Source organism: Atta colombica, unplaced genomic scaffold (genome assembly GCF_001594045.1).
Source record: "Atta colombica isolate Treedump-2 unplaced genomic scaffold, Acol1.0 scaffold77, whole genome shotgun sequence".
In the NCBI taxonomy this organism is placed as follows: Eukaryota; Metazoa; Arthropoda; class Insecta; order Hymenoptera; family Formicidae; genus Atta; species Atta colombica.
This window is the reverse complement of record NW_017259569.1, coordinates 84,828-111,784: the sequence shown is the minus strand read 5'-3', so window position 1 is coordinate 111,784 and position 26,957 is coordinate 84,828. Positions and strand designations below refer to the sequence as shown.

General features: G+C 29.9%; 2 protein-coding genes and 1 pseudogene across 2 annotated transcripts in view; 1 reads left to right on the top strand and 2 right to left on the bottom strand.

Annotated features, from left to right (window-relative positions):
• The window catches only part of LOC108692565 (SPRY domain-containing protein 7), a 49,507-nt gene extending 46,556 nt beyond the window's left edge, over positions 1-2,951 (bottom strand). Inside the window, exons 1-2 of the mRNA XM_018200874.1 lie at positions 2,780-2,951; positions 2,506-2,643 (exon numbers count right to left, since the gene is read on the bottom strand). Of these exons, the coding sequence (XP_018056363.1) occupies positions 2,506-2,643; position 2,780 (139 nt within the window). The 5' untranslated portion in view covers positions 2,781-2,951. The remainder of the gene's footprint in view (positions 1-2,505; positions 2,644-2,779) is intronic.
• LOC108692564 (heparan-sulfate 6-O-sulfotransferase 2) overlaps positions 1-10,263 on the top strand; it is a 199,525-nt gene extending 189,262 nt beyond the window's left edge. The window contains exon 6 of the transcript XR_001931991.1: positions 10,057-10,263. The gene's annotated coding sequence lies outside the window, so the exon portion shown is untranslated. The remainder of the gene's footprint in view (positions 1-10,056) is intronic.
• A 1,978-nt stretch (positions 10,264-12,241) lies between these two features.
• On the bottom strand, positions 12,242-14,713 carry LOC108692558 (annotated as a pseudogene).
• Between the last annotated feature and the right edge of the window lie 12,244 nt (positions 14,714-26,957).

Sequence of the window (26,957 nt, the reverse complement as noted above, 5' to 3'; positions counted from 1 at the left end):
GACTTTCCAGTATAATAAGACGTAAAGTAAATTCATAAGTGAATAGTTGAAATCCATCCTACGTTCTACTCTCTTATTTCTTACGGATTTACTCTATGGTAGTCATAGTTAGTTCTTATTTCAAGACTATCTTAAAATACTAATACACTCATTTAATTAGTTTGTGACTTTTTAAGACTGTACTTAAGATGGTCTTGAATATAAGATTTGACTATGAATATCGACTTATGTCCTATTATACTGGAAAATTACTCCTGATACGGCCTTATCACTACTGCTATTGACCATTGTAAACGACGTTTTACAAAAATTTTATCTATAATACTGTGATAAATCAAGTATTCTCCTTATACTTGATTGTAATTGGTCAATTTCTTAAGGTCTAAAACACTTATTGTAGATTCAGATTAATGCACAAGAATTCTTATGATTTGTCTTAAAGATGTATAAATACAAGGTGGTTTAAGACACATTCTACACTAGTAATAAATCAGAGGTTAGAGGCTAGAAACTGACAATCACAGTCGAGAAGAATAATCGACTATGATTGGTCAATTTCTAGCTCCTGATTTTGTATTTATTACTAATGGCTTATTGTAGGATATAAGATATAAATCATAAGACAATTTATTATTAATGGCTTATCGTAGTATATAAAATATAAGTTATAAGACAATTCTTATATATTACTAAAGACATAAGACTTAAGTCATAAGACACTGTCTTAAAATTAACAAGTTAGCTGTTTTAGATTATAAGCCTTTCTGCTAAAGCCTTTAGATTAAATCTTATTAAATAAAACTGAGGGGGTCACTAATGGTTACAGTGTAAAAATTACCCTTAACACGAATTATCTTTAAATTATCTCAGATTACTTAAGATTATCTAATAGTACTTCAAATTATTCCAAATTAGTCAAACACTATCTCATATTACCCAAGATTATCTTATCGTTAGAGTATTTAAAATTATGTTATATTTTTTGATAAATATCTTCGAGAATCAATTTTAGATTTTCACTGCTTAAAAACGCAATTTTACAAAACAAATATTTATTGTATACAGAAATATTTATTGTATATAGAAGTATTATAAACAGAAAATATAAAAATTTCGTAAACATAATATGTATTATATATATAGATAATAACAAATTCGACTACTCATAATACTTAAAATTTTTTAATCTTTAGAGAGCCAAATTAGCCATTATAGTGGCCAGTGGAAAACTCGTCAACTCCTCGTGACATAAACATTCAACATATACATGAATTTTATATTTAAAAAATTCAAAATTTCAAAGCAAAATGCCAGCCCTCTAAAAATTACTTATATAATATTAACTTATATAATATTAACAAAACAATATCCAATTGAATATAAATATTAATTAAAGTATTTTATAAAATAATAAATATTTAAAAAAAAAACATCAATAATAACACAGACTCTTTGTTAAACAATATCACAACTTAGTGTTAATTTAAAAATTTTGCGACTAATCAAGTTAGGTATAAATAAAAAGGGACATTTGTGAAATAAATATCTGAAAACTCTTATACTTAAACATTATTAAAACATATTCCTGACATAATAAAAACATTTTTTTAATTTTTTAAATTGTTTTATAGTCAGTTTTCTATCAGATTTAGAAATAGTTAAAGGATTAACATCCTGCATATTAATAAAGCCATAAAATATATATCTATTCTCTTGACTTCTTAAATATCATCTTTTTGCGGCCACTTAAAAACTTATAAATTTTGAAACAGAAATTTTATTTTAAACATTATTTATGTTAGTATGTTATTGTAAAGAAGTACAAAATACTTGTCATTGACGTTCACTAACTTCAAAAACTCGAAGATTATCTTAGATCAAATGATCTAAGATAATACCTACAATTGCCTACAGATTATTTGATATCCTCAGATTACTTAGGATTTCCTATTAGATTACCAAAGATTATCTAAAAACACTAAAGATTATTTAGATTTAGCAAAAATTATCAAGCCTTTGTATAAAAACTACTTCAGCGACAAACTTCTCAAATAAAACATTCTCCGCAATGCAAATACAACATTTTATAATGCACTATTTTAAAATACTAATTTTCTTATAATCTTCAGCCAGACTCTGTCACACTCAACTATTTCTCTATTTTTTTCTCATCCCACTTTCTCCTAGTTAGAAAAAAACAAAGCTGTACAGTGCCTATCGTCCTTTCTACCGTCCCTATTTTCGAAAAGTATCACATACAGAAAACTAAGGAAGTACTATAACTGTATATAACGCATACTATAGTATTTCCCTAATTTTTCGTATACGATACTTTTCAATAATAGGGGCCTGATCTTCACGTTTCGAACTTCATGCTCTATCTATTCTTATTATGTCTATAAGCTATTTGTGTCATTTTATCTTTATCATAAACCAAGGATAGAATGACATAAATAGCCTAATAGCGTCTCCCCAAACGCACCTTTTGTTATCACTAACAGTTACCCATGTGAGTCGTATCCAAGGCGATGGGATTTCGTTCCCGTTTCGGTGTCCGAGTCGTAGCAAAGCTGAAGCCATGAAAACAATTTCTTAAACAGCAAAACATCGTTCGCAATTGTTGGGGTTTCACGTTCACAGTCACTTAAAAACAATGCGACACAACATCGTGAGTCGAGAGAAAAACTTTTCTTTTCCTCTTTTTTTTCTTTTCAATTTGGGTCGATCCAATATTTCTATTATTTGATAATATATACACGAAATTCATTCGTAAACTCACTGTGCACAAATGCAAAACACTTCAAATCTACATATAAACATGAAAATGGCTTCCACTCCGAAAGATCACAACCAGCCTTCAATGTGTGTGGTATTTATTTTGCGATTTTTCTAACCATCTTCACATTTAACGGTAAAAATAGTTCTTCAAAATGCTCATAAGTTTCACGACATAAAATCCGCGTTCTGAAGTTAGATCAGGTTAGATAGATTAGGCTGCGTACATACATGGCGATAAATGAACAAAATGATTACGCACGCATAAGGATATTTAACTTTTAAGGTGCTTTTACATGGCAGCGTCAAGCGTCGAGCGTCAGAGCACGAGCAGTAATATGTTTAATAATTTTACTGAAATTGAATTTAATGTACAAGAACTGAAGTTGAATTTAAGGTACATTAATAGAATCTTATAGTTTACACTATATAATGTAAATAAATATAAATTTTTCAGCATTATATATTAGAATAGTAGTGTATATCAGAACATAACCTCTCATAATTTGCCATTTTGGGTACGGTTAACGCGATGTTGTAAACGCTTTGAAGCATTTTTTTAATTGATCAGTTTATAAAATTCTTTCTTCTAATTCCATCAAACACTTCAAAGCATTTGTAGCGAGAGGGCTGCCGCAAACAAAATTTCTGTAAAAGTAACCTTAAAATGAACGTAAGTTGATGAGCCAAGGATACTGCTTTAAATCTACGTACTCTAATGGAAATAGAAATAACAATAAACTTATCTATAAGGCGAGTTTCAATCAGTTGAAATTCTCCTTATTACGAGGTTATGGATAAGTTTACTGTTATTTCCATTTTCATTAGATTATGTAAAGCAGTATCCTGATTGGCTCATCGGTTAAGTTTACACCTTACGCATATTGTTACGGAATTTTGTGTGCGGTAGCTCTGACCACAGCATTTGCGTCAAGAAACTACGCAAAAAAATTATTGCGCAGGAGTCTAGAGATTCAAACTTCTGCGCAGATGCTCAATGCTCGACGCTTGCATGCAATGGTATGCTGAAACGTATTGCATAACCGTGTAACCAATCAGCAATCAATAAAACTCGAAATCGAAGCAACGGATCGCTTCTGATTGATTATGCAGGGGCCCTATTCTTGAAAAGCATCGCGTACGAAAAATTAGAGAAATGTGTACGTAACATATACTATAGTATTTTTTAAGTTTTATGTAATACTTTTCAAGACTAAAAGGCCCAGATTAGGGCCTCTGTTCTTGAGTATCGCACATGAAAAACTAGGTGCTTTCCATTTGATGCATCTAGTGTCCCTAGAATACAGAGTTCGGATATCTTGTAGATCACTTTTTATTGGATCAGAAATCAAATCCTCTAAAAATGATAAAACCAATCACCACACTTTTACAATTTTTGGAAAGATAATGCATTGTATTACATGTCTTCCATGAAATGGAACATTTTATTACGCAATTGTATGACATTGTGTATTTTGTAAATATAGAGAATTATTGTCATAGTACTTTATATCATGTCATAGTACTATACTTATAAATATTCATACTACTATTCTACTTTCTGTATTTATAACACATTAATAATTAATAATATTATAATATAATAATAATAATAATTTTTTGTTAGCATGTGAATACATCCATTCTCCATCCATTCTCCATTATTATCCATTTTCCCATATGTCATCAAAGGAATAATAAATTAGATTGGATATTAAACAAACACAATATCCAAACTATCTTTAAACCATTCAAAAAGATAAGAAATTTTAAGAAATCCTAAAGATCAAAATGCGCAGATATATAGAATGACATATAGAACTATCGAGTGCAATGGTGAGAGTAGAAAGACGAGTCGAGTGAGAAGTAGATAAATAGAGAATGCAGAGAGAATCAAGGAAGAGAATGCAGCGGATAGTGTTTCTCTCCTTTGATTGGTTCCTCCATTTATAGTGTAAGAAATAAGCATTTATGCGCGTTTGCAATTTTAATTATATTCGTTATATTGTAACTGTTCGGTTGGCAGCTATGAATTATCTTGAATTTGATTGGCCCTCGGGGTCACGTGCTTATACTGTGATACGTTGGCTTTCCCCTATAGCCAGTGTTTTATTGATCGCTCGCCTGCGATACCTAGTCTAAGCATGAGAAGAAGGGGGAAACGAAACCCTCTATTAAAATTATTATTATTGTATTATGAGTAAGAAGATGCGTAACGGGAATAAAGTTCTCTAAATCTTGTGTTCTTTGTGCATATCTCGTGCCATGCTGTAATCCGTCCTATGGTTCCTGATAAATGCTGTAATACATTCTTGAGTGTTTTATCCCTTCCTGTTCCCTCTCAGTTTTTGTCGTCTCATTGCCATATCGGCACGTTCATGAGAATAGATTCCTGTCATTAATCTTATCCTCTTTTACCATCCTCTTTCTATCTCGCTAAGAAAAAAAACGAAATGACTGTTATTTGTCGTGTTGATTTCGCGAGTTCCATTCCGTTATCAATTTCTGCTCTATGGGACGGCACTGGCAGGAATAGTATCTCCTAACGTTCGGCGCGCGGCATTACATTATATCATATTTTTTTTATTTATTTTATTATATGCTCTTATATTTAACTGTAAATTTAATTTTACAATCTTGCGCTACAAAATATTAATTTCATTTGCACACTACAAATTTATAAATGCATGCAAAGCTATTACAATGAATCTCAAAATTACACGTAATGTAGTAATTATGCACAAAAATTTTTTACAGTATTAAAAATTTTTATGCATAATTATAACATTTTATGCATAATAAAAGTATTATTATGAATATTGGTGAGCGAGAGACATCGGGATATCTCACTCGATTAGTAACATATGTGTGAGACAGCGAAAGGACACTGTGAGCCAACAATTACACTTTTTCATTGCGTCACTCATAGTACAAACGAGACTGACGTAATTGATGTATTTGTGGGTATATGCGCGCGCGCGCGCACGCAATATATTTTTCTAAAACAGAGCTTCCCAGATTTGTATGGATCATGATCTTTTTGAAATGGCAAGCACCATGTATTATTTATTTACATCTTAAGTAGTTATAGTGTTTTTAGTTTGACTAAACCTATTTCATGTAAAATTGTAACCAAATCTTATTCACCTGAAATAAAAAATAAAATTATTTTCGTAGAAAACGGCTTTTTTATATTAATGTATAATTTATTTATATAACCTGCAATATTATAATTAATACATGTTATGTATTTCAAAAAAGATAAAAACTACATTAAAAATTCTAGTATTACTTTTATATTGATTAAAGTTATTGATCCAAAAATTAGAATGAATAATTTTAGCTTCAGATTTTTGTTAAAGTTCTTATGGGTTTTCCTCCTTTGCTAGTTATCACGTCAACTTCAGGAATCTTCTTTATTTTTAACAAAATCTGGATGTCCCATCATTCTACCATCATCATCATTCATATCACCGATTCCCTAACTTCTCTAATTTACTATTGATAAATATCATTCTCTCTCTCTCTCTCTCTTTCCCCCCTCCCCCTTCTCTCTCTCTCTCTTTTTAAAATTTCTATAAAATATAATGTCTAATTTTTAGTACTAGATTTCTAATTGTCATTGTAAATAAATTTAATAGACTAAATAGATTGTTCTTAGCAGATACATGGGGAGATAATGATTCTTCAGGAAGACTTTTAAATTGTTATTTGCAACGTTATTTACAATTATATAAAATAAAAAATAAAGTCAGTAAAAATATTTTATTTTAGTTAAATATTGTTTTGATGACAATGTTAGGTTAATAAGGATTATTAGGTTTATCGTCTGTTTTTTAAGTATTAGATGTACAACTTTGCTTCCGTTTTTTTTTCGAAATTCGAGGCTTTATTGTAAAAAACTAGTTATACATTTATGATTCAAAGTATTGTCCATCGCTAGCCACTACTTTCTCCTATCTTTCGGGTAGCGTACGAATCTCGCGTCGAAAAAACTGGTCATCTTTTGAGGCTATCCATGAATCGATCCAATTTTTTACTTCTTCATAAGATCGGAAGTGCTGGTCAGCCAAGCCGTTGATCGAAACAAGTGATAATCAGAGGGAGCAATGTCTGGAGAATACGGCGGGTGGGGTAGGTCTTCCCATTTCAATATTTCCAAGTATGTCTTGACCACTTTCGCAACATAGGGTCGAGCATTGTCATGCTGCAAAATCACTTTATCGTGTCTCTCGTTGTATTGCGGCCGTTTGTCTTTCAATGCTCGGCTCAAACGCATCAATTGTATTGATAACGTAACATAGAACTACTTCCAGTAATTATAATATTTGATATAAAAAATTTATTAGTGTAAAAAATACATTTGATATATCATTAGAGCAATTAGTATTATTTTAGTTAATAAAAATAATATTTTACAGTATTATTAAAAATAAGTTATTAGGTGTCATCATAGATGTCATCATTTGTACATTACTACATTTAACATTAATTATGTTTTTTTATGCTCCGTCTTTTTCACAGCTTTGAACAGATATGTTACAATTATACATTAGTATTATAAATACTCATTCTTCGAAGGAGCAGTTCCCGTAGAAATAAAGTATGATAAGTAAAGATTCGGATTCGGATGGGTGACCGCGCATCATAAAATTAGTTCTCGAATTCATAAAATAAATTTTTTTTTATTATAATTTTGTCGTGTATCCTCGGAAATATGATGCTAATCAATAATATTTATTTTCACAATAAAATTTCAATAAAATTTTAATGAAATTTTCTCCACCACTATTAGTGACTACTTGTTGAATTTACTTATTGCATTATTGATACTAGTAGTATATTTTTATGCTGACTAGATCAATTCAAGATTTTATTTTCAACTCGAAAATCGAAATTGGAGCCAAAAATCTATTGAAATCATAAAAATTTCGAAAACTTTTGACTTTTATTTTCGACATCGAAATGATGTCTTTTCAAGAAATTATTTCTGACTGGATTTAGGATATTAGAGGAGGTGATACTCCAGTTACATTTTACACGATAACTGGTTTACTTAATCAATAATGAATATTTAAGTTTAAAACTTGACAATTACATTCATTAAAATGTTATTGAATCAATTCTGAAATCAAAATTACGAAATATTTATTATTTAGGACTATTATTAAAAATGATAACATTGCATAATGGCGAATCGAAGAGAAACATGGATGATAATGTGATTCTATAAAAATAATCTTACTTACTCTAACTAAAAAGTTAGTTTTGTTTAGAAAACAATAGTTTTGGTTTATAAAATTAACAAAAAAAGTATAGGGTATTGCAGAATATATGCATGTATACAAGTGTATTTACATACACATGTATACATATAACATAATATATATTGTAATTTATGTATACAGAATATTTGGAAAATAATGATAAAAAAATCTTTCACATAGGAGTAGAATAAAAATTTGAATAAAAATTATTGTAGATCAATTTTCGTCAACTTTTAGCAACTAATACCTTATTAATTATTACGAAAATTACAAAATGATAGAATTTTCTTCTCAGTTTAGTCCATTCTGCCCCTATGTGAAAGATTTATCATTATTTTCCAAACATCCTGTATATAAGCAACTCGTTAGCCTATAAAAATCTATAGTAACGTAAATTATAGATTAATGCTAAAACTACAATTAGTTCAAGAAATAATTATTTTGAAATAAAAATCTCAATAAAGAAACTGTGAGTAATCAATACACATAAAGGACATTAGAATGCCATGCTATTGTTTAAATTTGCACAACTTAAAATATTTTATACAGTCAAATAAAATATTAAATAGCAAAAAAACACATTCCAATATACATATATTTATGTGATAATACAAAAATTAAAATAAATGAGGAAATAGGTGTAAAATGTATATCAGAACCGTTTCAAAATACTTGAAAGTAAAAATGCATTACATTAAAATAAATATAATATGTTCAAAAGATGTTTTTTTTGTTTTAAACATGATTTTTTTTTTCTAAAGCTGTTAAAAACCTGTTTAAAATATGTATAAAACATTAAAAACATGTTTTAAACAAAAAAAACTGAATATCTTGTTTTTTTTTAAAAAACATTTTTTTATCAACTCTGCTTCTTTCACTCCACACGGCACACTGCCTCGCTCGCATTCTTCAACTTTCCAACGGTTTTAAACAAACTTTTTCGGCAGCAAAAAATTCGAGAATTTTTAACAACAAATTCAATTCTTCCTTGACAAATTGGATAAATGAAATTATTAATCTTAAAAACTAAAGCCACAGTGATTTTATGAATAAAAATTATTATTTCGGCTCCTAATAATCGGAGAGTAATCTTTTTTTTTAAATTCGTAGAAAAATATCAGATTTCGAATACTTTACACGGCTATTTAATATGATATTAACGAAATTATTTTCATTTTTTTATACAGAAAAAGATATCCACTTTTTAAAGGCGTTTTTTATAATATATTTAATTGCAAAAAATCGTTTTGCAATTATTAAGTGTACGTGATAGTGCAACTTTTGAAGAAAAAAAATCACTCTTGTAAATTGCTGTGCGACTGCTCAAAGATGAAGAAATTAAGTTTTCCGCAGACAGGTTTTTAGTGAACAAATGGTTTTTTGCAAAAATGAACACTAATGAATATTTCAAGCTTATTCAGGGCTAGATTTGTTATTACGAGGGCTTATTACATTTTACGAGAATTTCAAAGCTTTGCGTTTAAATATCAATGAATAGAGAGTGAAAAAAAGCCTTTTTCGGTGTTTGTTATTTTTTTCTACTAAGTTAATGTTCCATATCTCATTTTGTAGTTATTTCGAATACATACTTTTTTTTATACTGATTTTTTTTCATATAATCAATATCTTTTGTTTTATAAATGAAAAATGTGCTTTTTGCAACTATTCGATTTTTTTTTGCATATTTTCTTCACAAATTTCGAGTCTCGAACATGTGCATTTCTTTTCTGATGGTCTTTCGAGACTTTCGTGAAAAGAAATGCTAGTTTATAAATTTTTTCCGATAAAATTCTACTTCTATTTAAATATTCTTGCTACTCGAGTTTATGAAGAGGAGATACACTATAACGCGCATGAAAAAGCGTAAACAATTAAACATCTCGTAAACTGTTTTAACATGATTTATATTATTCCGACATGATTTATATTATAAATAAATTATTAACATAATTTATATTATTAAGAGAAGGGATACACTGTTACTACAATTTATTAAAACTTATGTGTTATTTAGGATGCTCCTCGCCCCTATTGATGCCTAGATTCGCTGAGCAGCCGAGATTGCCGAGAAAACATTTTCGGTCGCTTGAAACTAGTATGAGAAGGAGCTCGCTATCTCATTCACTTTCGACGCATCGCAGACGAGCTCACGGACACAGACTCAGGCATGTATATAACGCCGCACCACGATAAATGATCGAACTTATAGGCGAAAAATGACATTTTGACGAAATTTTTGTTGCGTGCCATTTTGTTATTATTTGCTTAATTGTGAAAATGTGACTTGTCTCGATCGATAATTATTATTTATCAAAGTAATAATTATCGATGAAAACTAAAGTTATCTTGAAATTTTATATGTAAAAGCGTATATTTTATTCGTTTCAACAGCTGTCAGAACAGCTGCCGTGTGTTTTGCCCGAATATAGGTTCACTTTACATGCCTTTTACGATCATTTACTGACTATCAAGGAAAGGACAATTTTCATCGATTTTTATAAGTGTTTTAAAGTGATCTCATCATTTCCAAATTGTCTTTATTTAAAAATGACATGCAACATACATTAACGTATCATTCCTCGCTTCTGATGTCACGATTCCAACATGACCGACTAGGAGCCTTAAGTGCTCGGAACCAATCAAACAAGACCGGCGTCACATCATCAGTTTGTCACTCTTTCTGGACGGTATTCAGTCGGATCTTATATTTAAGACCATTATGTGGTGGAAATATACAAGGTGAACCATTGCGCATAATGGCGGCATTGAACAATTGGCTTAAAGTTTCGACCAAGTTATTTCCCAACGGAGACACGCGTATTTTAAGTGTACAAATGTGTTAATTGGATATTAAAATACGATGCATAAAAAATTAAATATATTAAATATATTAAATATAAGATATAAAATGGATACAAAATATGAATATAAAATATTAATAACATATATAAAATACATATTATAAAAAAATAATACAAGTAATTATAATACATATATACTTCATTTTTTTCATTTTTTTTTGCTATTATTGCTTATTATTTCTCGATTTCTAGTTTTCTAGTTTTCTAATTCTAATGTAGGTTTGTGTTCGCATTAGACACGTAACAACTTCTATAGGAAATTTGTTTTTTATTTTAGCGCATACAATTGAAGTCAATTTATCAAAAATTTTATCCTCTAGATGAAAAAATTATCCATGATATTTTTGGAATTCTACATTCATCACTTGTGCAGCTGATAAAAATTCAGGAGAAGGATAAATACAATTTCCACGCGAGATGAATGACAACCAACTGTCACTAGGAGTCATCGATGTTTTACAACCTAAGTGCAGATATTTATGTAAGAATCAGTATGCAATGTATCCTGTTATATAAATTAACGCTTGTTACTCGATGTCTTGCTCAGCAATATTGGCTTCGAATTCCTGTAATCGCTATTCGTCATCAGTAGCAAAATATTTGTTAGTTACTTGTGTAGCTACAAATATAGTATAAATATTATATTATAAATCATAAAGTAATTGTGGTAATGAGTATTATTAAATATTATTTAATTATAATGATAATTATTATTATTATATCGTCTTAAATTGTCATGAACCAATTACAGAGTAATATTAGCATTTTAACACAGAAAGACTGGATTTAACAACCTGCTTAGAAGAATAATAGGAGCTCCGAATACGTTTTCGTTAATAATAAATAAAATTAAACGAAATTGATAATTATATTTAACATTGTAATTATATAACGCTAATATGTATATTGAACAAGAAAATTGTTATTGTCACATTACTATATTAAATATTTTTTGTGAAAAATTCATCAAATATAAAACGAATTTAAAATCATAAAACTTATAAATAAAATAGTAAACATATACAAATATAAAAATCAGAGTCATATTTAAAACCGTACATGAAAACACAATCGATATATTAGATGCCTATACCGGTCAAAGCTAGATCTTTAATGTTTATATAATTCAATGTGAATTATATATATATACTATGCACAAGCATATATACAAATATGTAATATCAGATATTAAATTAGTGTAATTTATTAAAATATTATTAAATACCAAATTGGCTCCCAAATCATCCTTCTAAATAGATAATTAAATGAAAATTAAACCATCTTATATATAATTGAAAATTTTTTTACCAAAATTAAGATACATAATGGAAAGTCAAAAGGAATATCAAATGGAAGCTAGGTTAAAAAAAAGTTATAGCAGTTTTAATTTCGCAAGAAATCTTGGCTACCTTCTAGTGTTAAAGCAGTCTTAAAGTAAGGATTATGAATATCTAAGAGATCAAAATACCAGCAGTATTACATTCCCATTTTTCTTCATCATCTTCTTCTATTGGCACACGATCATTCTCAACATTTGTAGAGTCTTGTCCAACATTTGTGTCATCAAGAAATAATACAATTTCTATCGCCAATTCATCTTGCTCATTTTCAAAAATATTTGCTTCCATTTCAAACTTGCCATCTTCTAACTGAATGGTATTGATCTTGGCCGCAAAATTTTCTCCCATTTTTTCCACGTCTCTCTGCATGCTCTCAATGATCCCGCATTTTTTTTTTTTAATTCGGCTTGTAGTTGAAGATTTTTGCAAATAAGCTTCGTTTTCGTTTTTTTTTTTTCACTAAATCGATTAATAGTTGTTCAATTTCCTCTAGCATTTTTATTTTTTTTGCGGTGAAGATCTGAAAAATACAAAAAATGAAGTCGCACTTTTGACAAATTATTATAAAGAAAATAAAAATAAAGAGCATGGCGTTTCTGACAAATCACAAATTTTTTGTACATTATATTTAAAAAATTACAAAAGAAAAATTGCATGTTACTTTCTCTAAAATAAAAGAAATATACAATTAAAAACAATTTGTACAATTTTCTGTATTGATATTAATGGATTGGAAATGTAAAAAAAAATTAATCAAATCAAGAGATAAAACTAGACACAATTCAATCCTTATACAATAAAATCTGTGAAAATCAGAAAAATAAATTCAATTATTATTATTTTCATTGGATAACATACATACTTTTGTGTTAACTCAACTGTCATTAATACTTCAGCATCTTCTTGATTACATCGGTCTTTGTTCATTTCTGAAATATAAAAAATAAAATCAATCATCCATAAGAGAGAAGATTTATATTAATATTACAGAGGAGAATTAATATTTCAGAGAGAGCGCATACTCTTCATCAAAATTGATGCTGTCCAGCGATATTTTTTCTTGTACATTTGCATTTGCCATACAAAGCACAGAACTGCTATTGGATTCGTCGAAACCTTGTGAGATAATGTCTCCTTCGGGATTATGGTACAATCAATCAATTCTACATACGTTGGTATTCCAGTGCTATAAATATCGTAAACAATGCAATGTTGTATATTTTAATAAAAAAGTTTTTTTGGACCTTCTAAATTTATTCCATCTATATAACTGAACAAAAAGCAATGACCTCATGTTATTATATGTATTAAATGTAATTGAATTTAAATTATTTCAAACATATAGCTATGTAATAATAAATAATAAGAAAATATAATTCAATGATTAGTTACTGATTATCATTGAGTATGTAAATCTAACAGCTTTTTTTTTTTGCGCAAAAGAATTATTTTAAATTCAATTATATTTAATATAGATAATATATATTAAAATGATTCGTTATTGTTCTTCGCAAGTTCTAAATTAAATGCACAAAACAAAGCATTACTTGTGCATTATAGTGCGTTGGTTAACCAATGCATTTATTTTGTAGCTACAAGAATAAATTTTACAACTGTGCTTCTGTTGTCTAATATTATTCCTGTATCAAAGTCATAATTTATTTTTATTTTTATCAAACATATTTCTGTGAAGGTTCTGCATTATCATCACAAGTTGTCTCAAATGAATTCAACAGCTTTTTTTGCTTTTTATTTGGCAAGTCGAGCAGATTTGTTGGTTCCAATCCTTTTCACAATGTACAATTTTCGATAAATGTGTACGGAATGAGGTTTAGTCGTTCGATATTCCAATTGGAAGAAAAGCATAGCTCACATATCCATTCTGAAAGTAATATTTTTAACTATCATAGAAAATCCATACTACTATTATTATTATTAGTGTTATTGCTAGTACTATTGTGCCACTGATATATGTACAGTAATGTTACTGCTGATATGAATAGTGACACTAATACGAATTACTACTAGCAGTGACACTAGTAATATTTTTCTATAAGGGAATTCTCTTTCAAACGTTATCACTCGTATTTTTACGAAAATTATAAACAAAACAAAGCAAAATTAAATAAATGTATATGATTTTATTTTTTACGTTAGAAACAATTTAATTTTAATGTAATTTTTGAAATTAATGTAAATAGTAATTATTACCATATGTAACCTTAAAATTGTTCTCTCCAACCATTTCAATCGCAACTCTTGATCTTTAGGGAATGAGAAGTTTCACATTCTTATTAAACACATAATTTGTGCGACTTTTACAATTTTTTACGAAACAATTTGGCATATTGACAGTTTATTGACACTTCTAAGATACGACACGTATGACGATTCTCAATGTCAGCCATACTGAATTTTGCATCTTGGGTAAAAGCTAATTGGGTCATTGTTCCCCATTTTTTTTGGAATGACTGCGCATCCACCAGAATGCTTCACTTTGTATATTTTCACCATGTTTAAGATCATCTTAAATCTTGAGATGTCATGAACCAATCAGAGAACTGCACTAACATCTTAAGACATTACTTAAAACGGATCTTAAATATAAGATCCAATTATGAATACCAACCTACGAGGTTCTTCGCCAATCACTAAATACTAGGAATTAAAATTCTAGGCGTCTGAGAAAAAAAAATTTCATAAAATTATAATTTTATATTAATTAATATATTGTGTAAAATTATGTCAAATTAAATATAATTATATATAAAATATGTCCAAATATGAGCATATTTCATATATAGGATCCCGACCTACGAGATCATTTCTTGCGAGTAGGTAGAGCGGACTGAGTTGGAAAGTCTTTTACCATTTTATAATTTTTGCAATATTTTAGGATATTAATTTTTAAATATCACTAAATAAGCACGTATCGGCGCTATCACTAAGTACTATGCGCTCATCAGTTGCGGTCGCTTGTAAATGATAAAAGACTTTTCGATCTAGTTAAACTTTTAGATTTCAGTTTAGTTCTGTATCAGCTCATGAGAGGCATATTGGGGACACCCTGTATATATGATTTTACACAACTGATATGAAATTACATAATTTTGTAAAATTTTTTCTGCTGGGCGGTAAAAAAAGTTAAGAACACTTGTATAAAGTTAAAGATTAGAAAAGAAAGATGATTTACAGTAATAAAAAATTAAGTTCCAATATAACATAAAATAAAATAAATATCTTATACTTATCTAGCAAACGAGAATGGATTGAAATGGATTCAGATTTTCAGAAACATTGATTCACAAACGTTAAATGAATGCTTTTCAATCCTGAATGCATTTTTATTCATTTATAAGAATTACATGGAGTATATCTCTATGCCTTTCAATCTAAAAATAATATTAGCTTCTTCTGTGCACAACACCTACATTGTGAATACTGTTCAATTCAAAATTTTGAATAGAAAATGCAGTTTTTCAATCCAGTTGAATCTGAAAATAATATCAACCATTTCTGTGCATGATGAATACTGTTAAATTTAAAATTCTGAATAGGAAATGCAGTTTTCTAATCCAGTTAAATAAAAAAAAGTTTTTCTTTTAAAAATGGGCCATATACTATTCAATTTAAAATTGTAAGTAGAAATCCATTGTTTTATTTTAAAAAGCATTATGAATTGTTATTTTATTCAGAAATATGAATAAGAAATTTTTCGTTTTAATTCAACTGAGTTAAAAAAAAATTGTACCATAAAAATATATCATGAGAATTCTCCTTCATTTAATAATTAAAAAAAACATAAAAAGAACTACGTAAATATATTCAATAAATGTTACTTATACAAATTCTTTTTTAATTAATAAATTAATTGCTTTTATGTATATTTTATATTAACATGTTTTCTTTATTATACAGTGTATATTTTTTTATATAAAAGTTTTAAAATAATAATTTCAATCTTAATATTCAATGCCTAATCTAATATCAGTCTTAAATGCAATTGAATATATTTTTATGGAAATTGAAAATGACAGTTAAGGTAAACATTTGCCAAAAGATTAAAGTGAAAGACGAACATATCATTTAGATGAATATATTAAGCCTATTCATTATTATATTTTTATATATATTTTTATATATTTTTTATCAAATCATTCTAAAATTTTCTCTTTTCCACAAAATAAGTATATAATAGTTCAGCAATAAAGAACAAATTTATTAACAGATTTTGGAAAACTTTCTCAGAAAACATATTCTAAATAAACTCATACATTACTTGCTGTACATAACAATATTTTATTTCCAGATTTAAGATCTACATATATCCATTTACCAGCCTCGTACTTTACTCTGAGAAGCCCATGTTAATATCCATGTTTTATATTCTTTTTTTTTAATTTTGACTTGCTTATGTCTAGGATGGGTTTTGCACATCACATACCATGTGTCATTCTTACATAGAAAGTAACAATCCTTGCAACGTAACTGTAATCGACCTTTTGCTTTTAAACCACATATTGAATTATATATGGGCAATATGGGTTGTAAAAGAAAACATGTATTTTTGTGACTCGATAAATTGCTTGATAAATATAATTTCTCTCTGTTGCACATGTAGTGGATTCTACGAAATAATACATTTTCCACAGTCGGGATCATCAAAATTTTTGGAGCTATGGAATTAATTGTTTGGTATACTGATTTAAAAATTACAGCGACATTCATTTTTGCTATAAACAGAAATTAATATATATTAATATAATGACATAGAGTTTTTAACATTATTTTTTCAAAAAAATAAAAAACAAGGAATACAAATTTACTATCTTTATAAAATATTATTTTCCTTAAAATAGCAGAAAAATTCAATTAATATTATATATGCTAACAAGTCTAATACAAACAATAGAATACTTATTTTTAAAAGATGTACTTACATAATTTTTTTATAAGATTAGATACAGTTTAAAATATAAATTGGCTCAAAACAGTTACGTAATTCATGTAATTGCGTAATTATTTATGGAAATTATCCAAAAGAACTATTACACTTCGTAATTATCCAGAACTGCCTCATCTCCGATTTCGATTAAATTAGGCTTATTCGACGAGTTTTTGCACAAAATGAAAAAGTTTGTGCAAAAAAAAGTGCAGAACTGTTCTGCGAAGCGAAATATTAAGCGATAAAGCTTTTTTTTTTAAAGAGTATTCCTCGGGTGAGAGGAAAAAAAGTTGCCTTCAACTCTAACCTATGGGCCATATAGCACAAAAAGCGCTAAAATTGAATGAATATCGAGGTTAGGAAATCTGTCGCAACGATAAATACTACAATGAAAGCATATGCCATGGAATAATGACTTCTGTACACTAAACGCGGAAATACTTGCCGCACGGCAAAATGAGACGCGGTAACCAATGAACACATTAGGAGCTGTAAGCTTATTGGCTACCGCATTATATTTTCCAAGCGTTTCCACGTCCAGTGGCAGAAGCCATTATTCCATGGCACATACACAATATAATCAATAGAGACACTCAGCGAAAAAATGTGTTCGCGGAGGCTGCGCAGCTTTTGTTTTGGGTCGGATCCAATGAAATGCAAGATGACAAAACATACATACACAGATTTCCGTGTGAGTAGATATCCGTGGCAAAAGAAGACAATTTAAGAGCTGTGCCGTAAATATTTCTAAAAAATGGAATAAAAAAAAGTTATGTTACGTGCAGTATTAATAGTAATATAATAAATAATGCAGTAATAATAGTAAAAATTCACATTTTTTTTTCGTTATCCCAAAGATATAAGGTAAGTTTTTAATTTACAAAAAGTAAGTAGTTTACGCTAGGTTAACTATAATCGAATGTAATTTTGTGAAAAAAAAAAATATTTTTACATTGACTACGTTTACATGACATCCTTAATTATGTTTTTTAGATCAAAGCAATGGACTTCATTCGCATGAAGCATTATACCCTTTTTCGATCCTGGATTTTTCAACGTTAATATGGCGAATACTCACGTGACTGCGACGGAGATCAAAGGTGCCGACACGGAGTGTCCCTATTAGTTATGCATGTGCCACAGTATAACTATTTCATTGTGGATAAAGGTCACAGCATAGATTCTTGCATAACGCATAGTGCATAGTACATAAGGGAATCAACCAATCGAAATTCTTTTTTGACATAGAATAGAAGGACAGATGCTGATCATGCACAGTTGATTCGCTTATGCTCTATGCAAAAGTCTGTGCTGCAGTCTTAGAATATATCTACACAAATTTGTATAACCGCATAAACGTATGCATATAAAAAATTACCTAATTATATTTTATGTGTGACTTCATAAGAGAAATGTATTGGTGTACAACTTTGCTTCCGCCGTTCTTTTTCTGAAATTCGAGGTTTTATTGTAAAACACTGGTTATACATTTATGATTCAAAGTATTATCCATCGCTGGCCACTACTTTCTCCCATCTTTCGGGTAGCGTACGAATCCCACGTCGAAAAAACTGGTCATCTTTTGAGGCTATCCACGAATCGATCCAATTTTTTACTTCTTCATAAGACCGGAAGTCAGCCAGGCCATGTGCCATTGATCGAAACAAGTGATAGTCAGAGCAACGTCTTGAGAATACGGCGGGTGGGGTAGGACTTCCCATTTCAATGTTTCCAAGTATGTCTTGACGACTTTCGCAACATAGGGTCGAGCATTATCATGCTGCAAAATCACTTTATCGTGTCTCTCGTTGTATTGCGGCCGTTTGTCTTTCAATGCTCGACTCAAATGCAATTGCATTCGATACCGATCGCCTGTAATTGTTTCAATCGGTTTTAACAGTTCATAATACACTACGCCGAGCTGGTCCCACCAAATACAGAGCATGACCTTGGACGTCAAAATCACCGTTCTTGAAGCGTTGAAACCACTCACGACACATTCTTTCACTAATAGCGGCCTCACCATAAGTATTTGAGAGCATTCGATGAGCCTCAGCCGCAGATTTCTTCATATTGAAGCAAAAAATTAAAACCTCCCGCAAATGACGAGAATTTGACTCGTAAACTGACATTTTCAATCGAGAATAACTTTATGATGTAGACACAAATCGACTAATGTTTCTATGGGGTTATGTTAACAGATGCCCAAGTTTATTGTATGACGTCTATGATCTATTTATTTCGACCACCACTTACCGCTAAAGCCATCTATAGGAAAACGGAAGCAAAGTTGATAAATAGATTTGCTATTAGGTGTACAACTTTGCTGAAGCTCATCGAATGCTCTCAAATACTTATGGTGAGGCCGCTATTAGTGAAAGAACGTGTCGTGAGTGGTTTCAACGCTTCAAGAACGGTGATTTTGACGTCCAAGGTCATGCTCTGTATTTGGTGGGACCAGCTCGGCGTAGTGTATTATGAACTGTTAAAACCGATTGAAACAATTACAGGCGATCGGTATCGAACGCAATTGCGTTTGAGCCGAGCATTGAAAGACAAACGGCCGCAATACAACGAGAGACACGATAAAGTGATTTTGCAGCATGATAATGCTCGACCCCATGTTGCGAAAGTGGTCAAGACATACTTGGAAACGTTGAAATGGGATGTCCTACCCCACCCGTCGTATTCTCCAGACGTTGCTCCCTATCATTTGTTTCGATCAATGGCACACGGCCTGGCTGACCAGCACTTCCGGTTTTATGAAGAAGTAAAAAATTGGATCGATTCGTGGATAGCCTCAAAAGACCAGTTTTTTCGACGCGGAATTCGTACCGAAAGATGGGAGAAAGTAGTGGCCAGCGATGGACAATACTTTAAATCATAAATGTATAACCAGTTTTTTACAATAAAGCCTCGAATTTCGGAAAAAAAACGGCGGAAGCAAAATTGTACACCTAATTCAAACTGTAAAGATAATATTAATTTACAAAAAAATGTATGTAAAAAAATTTTTTTAATCAGATAAGATGTTTTTTATAGATTTTTGGATGCTGAAAACGATGCCGCAAGCAAAAATTAAATTTCACTAGCACGTTAGGTTTTCGAAATAATTGAGATTTAATATGCAAAAATGATTCTTTTGTTATATTTAAAATGTTCTTGTAAAAAAAGATTAATGTTATCTCGAAATTGTAATCAGAAATCATGAATATATTATTCATTCTCTACAAAATGTATTCTTTTTATCTTATTTTTTAGTCGTTATGAAGGATTCAAATACAGAGTTTTTCTAAGATATTAAATTTTCTACCTTTAACAATGATATCATTATACTTATAATTTCTAGTTTGTTACTATCGATACACACAATATAATTTATAGATTCCGCTAAATATATACATGTGTGTGTGTGTGTGTGTGTGTGTGTGTGTGTGTACACATGATATACGTATAGTACACCATACATACACGCGTGCGCATACACATTTCTAAAAAAAGAGATTATATAGTTTGTATATGTTTCTCGACAGTCACAAATTTGTATCTCAGAAAAATCCTGTATTTAAATTCTTTGTTGCACAGCAACGAAGTATATAATTTTATAAAGTATATAAGGAGATATATAAGGAGATTAAAAAAAAATGCATTTTATAGGTCATGAACAATATATTCATCATAACAACAAATTTTAATAATTCAAGATAATGTTAACTTTTTTTATAAAAGAACGTTAAATGTTGTAAAAAAATAATTTTTTAAACATTAAAATTATGTTGGAAACCTAACGCTGAAATTATAAACAATTTCATTTTTTTTTTTCATACGATCAATACTTTCATGATAAAATATTTTTAAGAATGTCGTATTTTTGATCATTTTGAAAAAGAAACAATTTTTCATACTTTTTTTGTAAATATCTTGGATTTGGCTACCTTTATGTACAAAATCCGTCTTATGAAAATGTAAGATTATTGAATTCTTTACAAAATCATTTTTTATTCATTCTTGTATGACCAATAGTTTCCGAGATACGATTTTAAAAATATTTCCTCTTATTTTCGAATAAAACTTATTTTTTAACAATTTTTGATAAATATCTCGGATTTGGCTATTCCTATGTAAAAAGTACTTATTGTCAAATCGAAACATTTTTATCCTCAATTTACGTTAAAATATAAGTTTATTAATACGGGTATGTAATCGAATTGAAAAAAATGATATTCATATTTTTCTCTAAAGTTTACATTTATTTATATACGATGTTAGATGTGTATCAAAATATATTTTTGGAGAAAGCTTTGAGGAAAATTGTCTTTTTTCAATATTTTCTTAAAAAATCTATTTGTTGTTATTTTTTTATAAATATTTCTAAAGAATTTATGTAAAAAATATAAAGTATATTAAATTAAAACTTATAAAATTTCCTACAAATGCTTTTTTCTTCTCTCCATCAATTGTAGATATAGTTGTTTGAAAAAAGAGTTTTCTACGACGTTTTCTTTTTACTGAAAGTCATAATCCATAACTTGTGTGAAAACGATGTATTTGTAAAAATGATACAATAACGACATTTTCTGACCTCTTAATAATATTCCTTCGAATTTTTAATATATTCGATTTCTTTCAGAGAACTGCTGATCATGCTCTTTTGTGCCACTGACTGTATATATAGCATATATTTACAGAAAAGGAGATTTCCATCTTTAATAAAATAATGATATTAAAATAAAAAGTTATGTTCTATTTTGGACAATATTTTAAGAATAATATTGGGTTGTTCAAAAAGTCATTGCGTTTTTTTCATTTGATTTTCAGGTGTGTTTATTTAATATACGTAATGAACATTAATCAATGATATATTGGCCGTTTTGTTCGATGATCTTCTGCCATCTCCCGGGCAACTTCATAATACCACGTTCATAAAATTTCCCATTCTTCTCTGCGAGAAACTTGTCTAGGTGCTGTTTGATGAGGTCTTCAGAAGAAAACGTTTTACCATTCAAGGAGTTTTGCAAGGAACGAAAGAGATGGAAGTCTGATGGTGCAAGGTCTGGACTATATGGTGGATGTGTAACATATCCCAACTGTTGCAACAATTTTTGCCGAGTGACCAAACTTGTGTGTGGTCTCGCATTGTCGTGGTGAAACATCACACCTTTACGATTGATTAACTCGGGACGTTTCTGTGCGATGGCATCACTTAATTTCTGCAGCTGCTCACAGTAGTCGGAATTAATCGTTTTATTCTTTGGAAGTAGCTCATAGAAGACTGGTCCCTTCCAATCCCACCACATTGACAGCATTATCTTCTTTTGATGGATCTTCCTTTGATGGATTGGTCTTTGCTTGCCTTTCCAGTGCTTCACCTTACCTACTCCAACTTCTTTTTCGGCTGACATTATTGTAAACAATCCATTTTTCGTCGCCCGTGATCATACACTTCAAGAACGAATCATTTTCTTCGCGTTTGATGAGATTTGAAGCGAGATTGGCGCGTAAAAAAGTGCTAAAAAAATTTTACTTCGTCGCTCCTGCATTTATATATAGAATAACTTGATTGCATTGTGTAAAAGATCATACAATTTTGTTTTAAAAAGTTGACTTTGAAATTTTCAAAAAAAGTCTTCATTTCAAAATACACTATATTAAATTTCCTTTGACATCATCTTTTGTATATAAGAAGTTTTAATATTACGTATACTTCTTCAAAGTGCAAACATTTTTTAAAGACTTTTTAAAGATCTTTATATAATAATGAAAAAAAAAGTTAATACTAATTCTACTATTATTTGTGGCTCGTCAAGCTGTACAACTTTTGACTAGAGCATTATTTTTTACAATCCAAAATAAAAGAGTTTTAGGAGGTAAATTAAAATAGGACACCTTACATCTTATGTATTATAATATATATTTTATATTCATAAATATAAAGATATAAATATAATATGTAATATATAAAAAATATATACATATATGTATATGCATATATGTATATGCATATATGTATATACATATATGTATATACATATATGTATATGCAACACATTATATGCACATGTGTACACGCACAATTGATCAAGCTGATGAAAACATTAAGAAATATCAGATTAAAATGCGATTAGCCGAGAATCGGGTGGAAGATGTTTAGTTGATAAAAAAAACAAGGATGAATGGCGCTCACGTGCGTTAAGTGGAACGAACGTATAGACATATTTTCATTTGTTTTTAGAGTAGCTGTGAAGCAGTCAACATTCAGTTGCGATTGCATGCATATATTTCTGTATGAAAAATAAATTTGCGAGATCCATAATTGTTCATTACATTCTAATAATTATAAACGATTCTTTTGCACATTTCATGTGTGTACTGTGTGTGTGTGTGTGTGTGTGTGTGTGTGTGTGTGTGTGTGTGTGTGTGTGTGTGTGTGTGTGTGTGTATGTGTGTATGTAGTGTATTTATTTTATATTTGTGAAAAGTTATTTTGTGAAAAAATTATATAGTTATAACAGAAAGAAAAATTAAAGATATTAAATAATATCAAATCAATTTGACGTAAACAAGTTTTTTAATAAGTGCGTGTATAAAGATTGTGAAAATGGACGATTATCTCGTAGAATATAACTTATATAACTTTCCATCAAAAACAGACTTGATTTATGGATACATAGTAGTAAGTGTATGTACATTGTATAAATATAGGGTGTCTAGGAAATTTTCAAGCACACGAAGCGTTTGTGTACAGTTAGAGTGGACTAAACTGTGTCCAAAAGTTCTTTACCATTTTGCAATTTTTGCAATAATTATGATTAATTATTAATATAATTACAAATTGCCAAATAATTTATCGTGTCGGGAGAGTGCACCCGGCATACCGCCAAATTATACAAGCCCAACGATTGTGATCATTAAATGCATGGGATCGTGAGAAGTTGTTACTACAAGCGGCAACATTTATATTACGAACAGCAAAAGGAACTCTCCGTGCAACTAACATGGCCTAATAAATATAATCGCTAAATGAACGTACACGTATTTCATCGCGAACTTATATTTAATAGGCGATAGGTCGAGCAGTTTATTTGACGCTTGTTTAAAAAAAGCTATAAAAAATGATTAGTCTCTGGTATTCTGGTATTCGAAAAAAGTTTTTATCGAACAGTGTAATGAATAGGCGCCAGACGTTCGAGCTCAATCATGAGCCGCACGTGGAAAATCACGTGGGAGTGAGTTGAGTGCTTACCGAAGTGAAATAGCAACATTTCGATTCGCGCGCGGCCTAGACAATGTAAACAAAATTTTTTACAGAATTTGCATCGCAATATCTTCACTTGTAGGGCACATAGAAAAAAAATAAAAGTACTTTTATTATACAATTCGAGTAGTAGCTAGGCAATATCTCACGCTTAGCGCTGAGACACTACCGTGTCTTCAGATTCTTGATTGAGCGTATATAAAACTTGATCAATGATGAAATATGCAAGTTCAGCCGAATAGAATTCTATGTCAATGACGCAAACTTTCAATATAAAATTTTATATTGGAAACCAAATAGTAAAATAATCGAATATTTCCGAATATTCAATGCATCCATAATTATAATAAAATGCATTTTATTTTTGTGCAATGAAATATATGAAAAGGCATTTTGCACTAAAATATATGAACGACAATTTTCGCTGTGCGCAGAAATATACACCGAAAAAAAAGATTTGCTATGAACGCAAAAGATTTGTCAAATTTCTTTGCTGTTTATAGCAAACAAATTTGCATATTGATAAATATTTTGCATTTGTTGCAAATAATTTTTAGCAAGTACAAAAAAGAATGAACACCTGCAAATAATTTGCGATCCTTCTATGTGCAAATAAATTTGCTGTAATGACATAGGATTAGCGTTCAAATTTTTTCTGTCTGTGTGTATAATAAAAAGACATTCTGCCATGTATTCAGTGAAATATAATAAAAAGACATCCTGCGGTGTACGCAGTGAAATATGTAAAAAGGCTATTTGCGCTGTGCGCAGATGTGCACAGTGAAATATGTAAAAAGGCTATCTGCGCTATGTATGAGAGCAGCTGCCATAGTAACATTATTGAAAGAATGTCTAGATTGAGTGAAACAGGTACAGATGTGCAACTTGTAACACGTAATCAAGTAATCAAAGTGCTTATAATCAACTTGATGTCGATTCTAGAAAATTCATTTTTCATATATAACGAGAAAAAATATAATGTTTCATTTGATTTTTCACATTTAATAAAAAGATTAGCAAATTTCTTCAGCATAGAAACCTTTATTGTGATAGACAAATAATTGCATCATATTCAGATTTCGAAAAAACATAGTCTATCGACAAATGCCTCAAATGCCACAAATGCCTCAAATTTATTATCTCACATAACAAAATCGCACTTGTATCCGAATAACTTCGAAGCGATGAACGTTAAAAGAGCTTTCCAGTTATTTAATATTTTTGCAACAACAATAAAAACAGCTGGCCATGGAAAAGAATTACATACTGATACATGGGAAAAAACTGCCTATTTTGCTTATGAATAATGTTATTGACGCTTGCAATAGCTACAGTCCCAAAGTTCAATTTGGCGGAAAACGACATTATCTTTTTAAAATTCTGACTTAATTGTTCTATTAACAGATTTTATTGAATGGTGCACAAGATGGTCAAAATCAACAAAAAAAAATAATGCAAGTTCCTTGTTTCAAAGGCTTCATTATAACTTTGCAAGCTATTCTTAATACTTACAAAACTCTTGTCATCAATGAAGAATTCGAACTTGCAACAGGATTTGGTGTAATCAAGATGAAGCATTTATTTTCTAAACTTTCTAGATAACGTGGAGGATTTAACTGTAATCCAAGTGCAAGAATGATCCGATTATCTCTTAGATACATATTTTCTACTGAATATATCCAAACAAGTGATAAAAATAATGTTCAATGTCCAGAAAGTGAGACTCTTATAAATGAATCGAGTCAGCTCATTAAAAGAGTAGAAAAATGTATGTACAATTTTCCTACAAATTATGATGATGATTATGAGGCCGAATTTATGGAAGATACACAGCTTCTTGATGACTATATTAAAAAAAAGAACAGAAAATATACAATCACTTGGATTTTATGATGAAAATTCTATCACATATTTCGCTGGATTTGTGGCACGTCGAAGTATTACAAAAACTAATTGTGAGAATTGTCGCAACAAAATAATGAAAACACTTATGGAAGATGCTACAGCAAATGAAAAATATATTGAACATCGTAAATACCAAAATGAAGACGAAGATGCTCCAACAATAACAAAATTGGTGAGACAACTACTGTCTTTGCAAATATCATAAAAACACAGTTAATGACGTTTAATCATACGTGGGAATGTCAATGGAGATCTACTCATATTTTGGAAGATATTGTAACTGAATGTACCCCGCGTCGCGTACATCGCCGCAAGCCTCAATAGCTCGGACGGCGCGCTTGCCAGTCAATCCCCAACTCCCACGATCCGCGCGCCAAGCGATCCGTAGGCATATACATTTCGCAGTAGTAGGTCGGGCGGGCGCGTGTATTCGGTTATCTTTAAGGATTAATGTCTCATTAACTATTAGGGAAATTTACAAAATGATAGAGGATTTTTCGATTCAGTTTAGTTCGCTTTACCTGCCCATGAAATATTTGATGATTATTTCCAGACATCCTGTATACGTGTGTACACACACACACACACACACACACACACACACACACA